The following is a 10,276-nucleotide window of genomic DNA, read 5'->3' as shown; positions in this document are numbered from 1 at the left end:
GTCATTTAGAATGAAAGAGCATAATTTATATTTATTCCTAATTTTTATGGTGGTTACAAGATCGGTCAAATTTCTGAACCCATTCAGAGATTAATTACTGAAAATAACAGATAGAATGTAAAGTTTTTTCTTAAGAAACATGTGATAACTATGTGGACATTATAAAGATTTTGCATGTGAAATTTGAAAATTTTCTGATACATAAAAGTATTTTTAATCTTAAAGTGAAAATTACTTTGCATGTTGAATAGGCAACATGTGAAAAGAAGAAAAAAAAGCATAAGAAAAACGTTGCTTAACAAACCTTAAGACTTAACAAAAAATGTAATATATTTTGCATATGGAAGCATTGTAATGTTAACTGATAATCTGCCAAATTTTGTTAACATACACTTACTAATTTAAAAGTTATATCATGAAAACTATAATAAGCACAAAATGGTTACGAGGTCAGTCCCTGGGACCAAGCCCGTGCTGAAAGAGTTAAACAAATAGAAGAGAGTTACTAAGGGTCCAAGATTTGGCAAAACAATTTAAATCTTTGCAACTTCACTTGTTACAGAGAGTTACAGGATTCATAGATTCAAAGTACTAAAGTAATTTTTTGTTTTAATTTTTTCAACTTAGAAGATTTGTGCAAAATGCAAACTACAAGTCAGCAAATGAACAAAACCTACAACAATATCTGTTCAGGCTCATCAAAAAGTCAACAACAGATTACAAGTGCAGTGACAACCCTAGAAAATGGTATTTATTTTCAGTGTCCAAAACTCAGCTCTCAGTTGTCCAGTGGACAAGCTCTGTCTTCCTGCAGCAATAGATGTTCAATATGGAGACCTCTACTTTTATTTATACCCCTTAGACTAGGCCTAACTGACATTAATCCCTTGTATATAAAAGGTTTAAAGGTAATTACTTACTTCACTAAATGTACTTTGTGTTTTACATTTTTAAGTTGTTTTTTTATTCATATGAGATTTGTGTATTAATCTGTTGTTAGAAACTGAATTTTTTGAAATCATAAGACTATAAAAAAGTCTTAGTTTTTATATAAATTTTTGAAATTTATTTTTACTAATGCTGTTTTGTTTTTTGATTTAATTGTTTATGTAACAAAATTATTCTAACTAAGTATTTATTACGGTTAACTTATGTTCATAAACCTTTTTTTAATACCACTATAATGTCAAGTAAGTTGAGAAATTGAAGAAGATAAGAGTACCAAAATTTTATCTTCCTTTTCTTACAGACTACATTTACACTTAAACAATCTCTAGGAATCATAGGAGGACGACCTAACCATGCTCTTTACTTTATTGGTGCCATAGGTGAGCCAATTACCATTTACATTTTAGTGTATTATAGTACATATTATATATTATAGTACACATATTTAGTGAGTGGAACAACCTTAAAGCTATCTGCACAAGCACAGTGAAATGAAGTTAAAAACATTTTCAACTCCCACTCTGTTTTTTCTTCAGTTGTAATAGACAGTGATGCCAAAAGGATGGCAAAAAAATTTAAGTGAGCATTTCAAGACATCTCCCATAATTCATCAAATGAACAATATTATGCTCAACTGTACACCATTCCTTTAAATTGTGTAAAAGTATTGTAACAGCCAAAAATTATTTATATGAGGATGCTGAAATACTTTGGGTTCTGCTACTTCACTTAGTAAAATGTCAAAGATATTAATAGATGTTAGTAGAACCTATGCAATAAAAAAATATAAATACCAACAAAGACATACTTACTACAACATAGATTAAATATGTAGACTGAAGAAGTGAACATATGATGCAAGTTCTTGAAAAATCATAATGAAATTTGTATTTCTTCAGATTTTTTTAATGTATTCACTTTTTCTTTTAACATCTTGTATTGATTATTAGGTCATTTGTTGTTTTCCTACCAAGAATTATTTTTTTGTGATAAGTAAAAGTATTCATGTAGTTGAAATTTCTTAAACTGTCTCATTTATATGCAGGCATGTCACTTAGACCACTGAAAATGGTGCTTTTTTTCATGAATAACTATTTATTTTTTTAATGATGAATTTGTATCTCATGAACTTTGGCTATTAAGTACCATTTACATTGTCGTTACAATAATGATATTGTACTATTTTAATGTTTGTACATTTGTATCAAATAATGGTCAGCATATCATAAACTTATACAAATTAATTTGTTTTGTAGGGAATGAGGTGGTATTTTTGGACCCACATACCACCCAGCCAGCAACTGTCCTAGATACTGATTCTCCCAGTGATGAGAGCTATCACTGTTGTTATGCAAGCAGAATGGATGTTAGTCAGTTGGACCCTTCCATTGCATTGGTACTATTGTAAAACATTTTGTGTTATTCTTTAGAAATGAAATTGCAATATATAGTGTGTCTGAAAAAGTCTGGAACCATAGGCAATTTGCAGCTTTTTTTAATTTCAGATATGTGACTGATTATGGAGCTGTCAAAGCATGAGAAAGTTGATATAATTCTGCTGTTACTCCAAACGTATTTCGAATTACAAGGACAGCGTGTGGAACACATTCAGTAAAATTTGTTGAAATGTCTATTGTTCCAGACTTTTTGGATACCCTGTATATGTATATATAGTTAAACTTTTAAAGTACATTTGGGTGTATATATATATATATATATATATATATATATACTATGATGACGATATCAGTTTTGAGAGGTTATAAAAATTAACTGAAATACAGTGGTTTGACATTTCAAAACTTTTGTTACTGCCATGTTGAATTTCTGATAGTGTTTCTGAACAAGTCATAAAAATTATCTGAAATACAGTGGTTTGACATTTCATAACTTTTGTTACTGGCATGTTGAATTTCTGATAGTGTTTCTGAACAAGTCATGAGATCAAAATTTTTATTAACAGTTTTTTTAATTTGCTATAGTCATTTGTATAAGTAGGTTTAATTCTAGAAATTTAAGGAAAGTAAGCTTTGAAATATTAATTCTGATACGATATCTTACCTCTAACAAAAACCTTTCTCGGTTAGTACTGCCCTCTGTTGGCAAAAATTTTTTGCTCATCACTAGCCTTGTAACCCCCACTTCTTTCTGCATATGTACATGCAAATGATCATGCAGCAACCCTCCACCAATGGGAGTGCGACACTACCCCTATTGTAACTAGTGCCCTTTCTAATAATGCACCTATTAATCACTTCTTGATTAGCAGTCTTACTGTACAGATGTATTTCTTTTTGCTCACAATTTAGTTATTACATTCACAAATATTTGCTTTTGAGTGTTTTCTAATTCAGTCACTGCCATTTTTCCCCTTTTTTAGTGGAGAGTCACAATTTATCTCTCATTATCTACTCTACCTTTTCTAATTTTTCAACTTTGTGAGTTATGCACTCACAGTTTTGGGTGATCGTAGCTACCACTGATGTTACTGCTATGGTGGACTTCCTGTTCACATTGCAGGGGCAATAACACAGTTGTAGGCCAGGGGTGTGATGGCTAAGTTCCATCAGGAATTGTACCATTTTTGGCAACGTTCTGTATAACCTGTTGAGTAGCCTATCATACTAACACCTATGTGTGTCTGAATGTATGGATGTGACTTAGGGCAGTTTGTTTTTCCCCTCCTGAATATACTTTTCTGTCATGTGTCATTTAGGGTGGGATTATTGAGGAATAATCTTTAGGTCTTCTTTGGTTTTCATTCTTACTCAGATAATGAGGTTCATGCTCATTGTTTTGCGGTGCACTTGCATTTGGGGGTCGATATGCTTTGTCCCCCAAGTATGTTGGCCTATAATGTTTTTGCTTTCCTCATTCCACCTTCCCATAAATTGCCTCACACCTTTTTTTTTTCTCTTCCAATGTGGGGTTCAATCTCTTATGCTTCAGTTGCCTTTCCCTATATCAGAACTTTCTCATTCATTTATTCTGTTATCCATTATTGCCTGTGCTTTATCTTACCTTCACCTTTTGGTTGGGGGGGAGGGGGAGCTCTATGTTTTTTTATATTGTTTTTCTGTTTGTCTGTGTTGTCTCCTTTTTGCTACAGTGGCACACATTTCTCTTCAGCCTTGCTTTACTGATGTGGCTGCTATGAAGTTGGGTTCTTCTAGGGTGGAATCCTGTTTTCTTTAGGGTTCTTTTACCCTCCTCTTCACTACGTATATTGTGCATGGCACCTTTTTTTGTGTCACAAAGTGTTGGGGGTCTTCCTACCTGTTTGGAGACCGGGGTTGTTTCAGCAAGTCTCCATACCTCCATTTCCATTTGTCTCCCCTGTTATATCACCATCCACATTATTTCACCCTCAGTGGGATCCAATTTTTTTCCAGCATCAATCAAAGGTGTACATTTCCAGATGCTGCCAGGTATTGGTTGAGGTAGAATTTCCAGGGCAGTACTAATCGAGAAAGCTTTTTGTGAGAAGAAGTATCTATTTGGAAATACATTTTCAGTTTAGGAAAATGTTAACATTTCTAACATAACATATAGCATGATTAGATAGGAAAATGGTGTAAAAAAATCAATGATTCTTTTTACAATCAAAATATGGTATTTAGCAAAATATTTTCAAATTAATTTTTCAACCTAGAAACTGTGGCTATTGCATATTCTCTAGGAAAAAAACACATTATCTTCTTAAATATGACATCTATTAATAAATTTCAAACAGATACTTTATTTTTATTCATAAATCTTACATTTATTTGTGTTTTTAATTAGGAAATACCAAAATAATTATTATTTATATTACATATACTATAAAAAAAAGTTGATCAAGTCATCCCATACGCTTAATACTTCTATGAAGATGTCCTTAACTGAGTTGTTTATTAAAATATATATGAAAAATAACTTTTTTTTAACATAACCTTAACTTATGTACATTTAAATTTCATGTTATAAAACTTGGTGAAATATTATGGTATATGTGTTTAGTTGGACTAATTTTGTATCAAATCCAGTGTTTCTACTGTAGAAGTGAGGCAGATTTTGACAACTGGTGTAACCATGTTTATAAGGTAAGTAGCTGTTGTAGTTCTGTACGTGTGAATGTTTTATATATGCACGGCATATATTTTTATTCATTTAGGGTTAAAATTGTCAAAAAGTATCAGAAATTAAGAGTAAAGGTTTTTACTGCAGAAAAATGTTGTTTTAGGAAAGAGCATACTTATAATAAAAATATGTAATGTACAGAAATGTATTTTTATTTGTTTTGAAATATACTATTTCCTTAAAAGATGGCATTTATAAGGTTGCTAGAAGTTAACAGAATGAATTAGTAAAAAGTTTCAAAGTTTGCACAGCATTTTTTTATTTTGTCTGTTTCATTCATTCCATTTGCTTACTGTGTTGGGAAAATCCAACTGGATGGTTGTGTCAGAATATTAATTATTGGAACATTCTAGAATATTACCTGGGAATAATGTTTACACTTATTATCTTAGACTGTTTCGTCTTTGTCCCTAAACTTCACAAGAGGGTAATCACAAAAAAGTCTTAGATTGAGTACAATTTGCAGTATGATTTTATTTAAAGTAAGTATTTTATTAAAAAAAATAATGTATTATTAAAACCTTGTAACTTAGTATATATATATATATATATATATATGACAATGTACATAAAAAAATATTTTAAACATGAGAAGTTATATCTGTCAGTACTGTATTTTCTTGAACAGTTTCCAAGATACAGATCTTATACTTGTTATCATTGATATCTCTTTAACTTCTTTCACTGTTTATTATTTGTAATGTGTACAATCTCTTATGAAGACGATGTGACATGATTAATCACGTTTTAGGTTTTTTATAGGGATAATCCAAGTTGATTGAGCTTTTTGTAAGGTGTACTTAGAACATCTGAGTCAATATTCTGATTAAATATCTTTCTATGTTCAGATTTTTGTCTTTGTACTTGGGATACTTATCTATTTTTACTCTTCCCTACATTGTAGTGGACTTGATCCTTTTTTTTTCTTGGCAGTACTGTAGAGTTTTATTTTGTTTTGTTTTGGTGTTTTTTTCTAATTAATTATTGTTGCTATGTTGGTCATTAATTTAGATTTTAGTGTAACTAATCAGTACTGTCTTCCTTCTGCTTCTGGCCACACAAGAGCTAGGTATTAAATACTGACTTTTCTCTTCAACCTAATTTAAGTTGTTTGGTGTTTATTTAATGAAGCCTTTTAATACTATCAAGAATTTTATTTAGATTTAAAAAGTACATGTGGCTAAAGCTGGTTAGACTAAGGTTATTCTAAATGTGACTTACCACATTCCAGTATCATGTGAAGATGTTTCTAATCTTATGATGTAATACATTAAAGAGGTTAAGAATATAGAAAGATTGATGAAAACAAGTATCTTATCAATTGACCAGGATTCTAGAATAGCTAAATATTGCTTTGAATTTTAGTTTAAAATGGGGAGAGGGTTAAAGAAAGCTTCATAAGCATCCTATAGATACTGTATTTGTAACTAATGAGCAAGTACACATGTTAAATAATGAAAATATTGGAAAATACTGCAGGTAATATATATAATCCTTCTCAGTAACATTCTATATAAAATCTCATAATCTTACCAAATGTGAGTTCTATTTATGATGATTTGGAGTATTTAGTAATTAATGAAAATATAATGCATTGTGAAAAATGTGCTTGAGTTAAAGATAAAGCCTCTCCTTTTTCTAATCCGGTAATTTATCCAAATTCGGACTCTGTAATATAATACTTCATTTGACAGAGTAAAACTTTGGCTTTCTATTGGTTATAAACAATGTAGTCTTAAATGTCAGAGAGAGTTATTGTCAAGTTCAGATGAAAACATTATAATGAGTAATTTACATTAAATTTCAGTAGATAACAAATGTCACGGTTGTTATATCAGGGGAGATTGAGAATTTTTTTTATATTTCATTACAAAATAAGAAATTAAAACTTAAATAAAACTTTGATTTATTATCTACATTCTGATGCCAAGTATATTCATATATATTCATAATATAGCAGTTTAATTAAATTTTTAATGTAAGTCTGTGAAAGGTTGCGACATGCACACTTTGACCTACCAGAGGTGAAAGGGTTAATTAACATGGCTTTATTTTTATGCAATTTATTGTCATTGATGAAACCTGTTAGAAATTGATTGTGGACAGCTATGTGCAAACTGTATGCCATTTAGTTTGTTATAGTGCAAAGTTTGAAGCAAAGTACTTGTGCTTCCCTTGTTTATGGGGTGTTTTGTATTCGGTACATGGGGGGGTCAAATCTTATGTGTCCCAACAATTTCTCATGTCTATGGGACCTGGGAAATTGGGTTAACTAGAACCCTGTCATGGTATGAATACATGTTTAGTAGCTGATTGAAAAGCACATTGAAGTGCTTTGTTAAGTGTTGAGTTTTGAGCTATGATTAATATTTTTTTCACTATTAGTAATTTTACTTTGAATTAATCAAGGAAAATTATTTTTACAACAGCTAAAAAAAGGATTGGTATTTTATTGTATATAAAGATATGTTTTTTTGTGTAATACAATTCACAGATCTTGGGCTTGTGGCATGTAAGTGTAATTGAAAAAATGACCAAATAGTATTTAAAAGAAAATGTTTTTTTTTTTTTCAAATTTACAGTGTGAAAATAATTTCCATTGTAATGTACATGCATCCGTGTTCTTATTGTAAAAGGCAACGATATAATTATTTTGTAAGCCTGACATGCTGCAAATAAGGAAAGATAATGGAATGCCATAAAGTTTTTTAAGGATAAAAATATAAAGAATCACAAAAAAATTGTTTTTTTAAGTGCTTTATCTCAGACCAGTTTTTCCATAAGTCGTTTTTTTCTAACAGCTCTTGATAGCTAGTGAGAAACAACCATTGTTTGAACTAAGTAAAGAAAGACCATCACATTGGCCATCTGTTGAAAGTGAGCAAGCCCAGGGAGGAAGTACTAGTCTTGGTAAGTTGTTCTTGTTTGTTTTGTGAAATGTAACATTTGTACACTATTATTGTCTTTTGAAACACAAATATGAAGTGATAAGAGTGTAGCCTTGTTTCATTTAAACTCTTCAGTTATCTAGCACACAGTTGTTTGTGTCAAGACATTTGATGAGATTTTGCAGGTGTAGTAAATAGCTTTCAGTGTGATAACGATTATTACTACTGGTATGTTATAGGACTTAGTGATATCCTTATCGTTTTACTATTGTTTTGTATGAATATTCAGAATTTCATTAAAGGTTTTCCTCAATTATAGTGTAGTTCTTAATCTGTTCTTGATAATATCTTGTGTTGTTGAGATAATGAAATACATATCTTCGATATTTTAATCAGTAACTGTGTATGAAGGAGAGAAAGGGGTGTAGTACTTCCTGTATTTTTCATTTCCCTGTGGAACCTATTAAAAAAATAAGGCAGATATTTTTTTATTTAATATGGTGTTTTTATCTGTAACATGGAATTTTATTGAATCAGCTTAGAGGTACATTTTTACTTTTCTTTTGTCTCTTAGACAAATGTGGGGTCATGTAATTTGTTTGAGATGTTTAAAGTTTTTGCAAACTTTTAGGCAGATATGGTAGTTTGTTTAGCGTTTTATTTTCACTTCATATGTTGTATACACTCATAAATATCATTAAGTGTTAACTAAAGCAGTAATAGAGAGATGTGCAAATTACCTAAGTTTTGTATTTATTTCAGACTTTTAGTGCATCACAATAATTTGCTTCTTTTGGTGATGGTTACTTACTCAGTTGTTATTGATACTATAATGTTAAGTTTTACACTACTCTAATTGGTCATGATACTATAGTGTTAAGTTTTACACTACTCCAGTTGGTTATGATACTATAATGTTAAGTTTTACACTACTCCAGTTGGTTATGATACTATAATGTTAAGTTTTACACTACTCCAGTTGGTTATGATACTATAATGTTAAGTTTTACACTACTCCAGTTGGTTATGATACTATAATGTTAAGTTTTACACTACTCCAGTTGGTTACGATACTATAATGTTAAGTTTTACACTACTCCAGTTGGTTATGATACTATAATGTTAAGTTTTACACTACTCCAGTTGGTTATGATACTATAATGTTAAGTTTTACACTACTCCAGTTTGTTATGATACTATAATGTTAAGTTTTACACTACTCCAGTTGGTTACGATACTATAATGTTAAGTTTTACACTACTCCAGTTGGTTATGATATCATAATGTTAAGTTTTACACAACTCTGGTTGGCAATATGTTATAAAGTTGACCATAATTTTTTGGTATTTAACATTATTGATTGAACCTTTTTTTCTTGTTTAATTTTGGTGTTGGATTGAACTTTATGTCAAAATTTTGAAAAAGTGTACATTTGAGTCTTTCTAGTCTTAAGTGTTCATTTAGGAACTATAATTTATCTAATGTTTGTCCTCCTTCCCACAACTAATTGATTCAAACTATAAATTACATTTTGGAGAGTAAAGTCTTATTTGCACACCTTCTATAAAGAAGGATCACTGTTATTCTTTTGGTTAGTACAACACATAAAAGTGCATACTGTGACTGAAGGGTAGTTCTCTGTGAATAAAGGAGCATTAGTCATACCATTTTGTACAAACAATAAAACAGTAGCCATATTCATATTGGAAGGAAACTGGTACTGATCAAAGTTTTATTTTTCAAATGTATATTATGATAGTTAATGAAGTCATCATCTGAAGTAGAACATACATTATATTTCTATTCATAACAAATATAGGTTGTAAATACCATATTAATACAGCCTCTACATATCTATGTTAAAAGTGTATAAATACCCAATTTACACATTGTGTTATATATGTGTGTGTAATTAGAAGAAGAAAAACAATTTCTTCATTGTATACTTTCTAACTATACTTATAAGTTAATAAATGTTACAAACTTAACAACTTAATTGTCATAATACAAAACATTCATCCTTCTTTACTTAATAAGTAGAACCAAAATACAAAAATGCATTCTAAAAATATTGCTATTTCTAAGGAAAAATTATTCTTTTATCTTGTGTAACTCTTGCTATATCATACTAACTTTATAAACAAATTGTAACATAGGGATTTAATCACTCTAAAGTTTGGATATAGCTTGAATGGGTAAGGAAAGAAACTTTATTACAAGCAACAAATGTACAACATTCAACAAGTTTCTGTTATCATCAGGTACAAGTAGTTTATACAGACAAAGGAATATATATATATATATATATATATATTATACTA

The 10,276-nt window shown here is 30.0% G+C and overlaps 1 protein-coding gene across 1 annotated transcript in view; it reads left to right on the top strand.

Annotated features, from left to right (window-relative positions):
- The window catches only part of LOC106478765 (cysteine protease ATG4B-like), a 52,750-nt gene that overhangs the window by 37,213 nt on the left and 5,261 nt on the right, over nucleotides 1–10,276 (top strand). The window contains exons 8-12 of the mRNA XM_013939327.2: nucleotides 628–908; nucleotides 1,250–1,328; nucleotides 2,205–2,344; nucleotides 4,974–5,030; nucleotides 7,869–7,977. Coding sequence (XP_013794781.1) covers nucleotides 628–908; nucleotides 1,250–1,328; nucleotides 2,205–2,344; nucleotides 4,974–5,030; nucleotides 7,869–7,977 — 666 coding nt within the window. The remainder of the gene's footprint in view (nucleotides 1–627; nucleotides 909–1,249; nucleotides 1,329–2,204; nucleotides 2,345–4,973; nucleotides 5,031–7,868; nucleotides 7,978–10,276) is intronic.

Source organism: Limulus polyphemus, unplaced genomic scaffold, assembly GCF_000517525.1.
Source record: "Limulus polyphemus unplaced genomic scaffold, Limulus_polyphemus-2.1.2 Scaffold247, whole genome shotgun sequence".
In the NCBI taxonomy this organism is placed as follows: domain Eukaryota; kingdom Metazoa; phylum Arthropoda; class Merostomata; order Xiphosura; family Limulidae; genus Limulus; species Limulus polyphemus.
The sequence above is the reverse complement of the archived record's forward strand: the minus strand, read 5'-3'. Positions and strand labels throughout refer to the sequence as shown.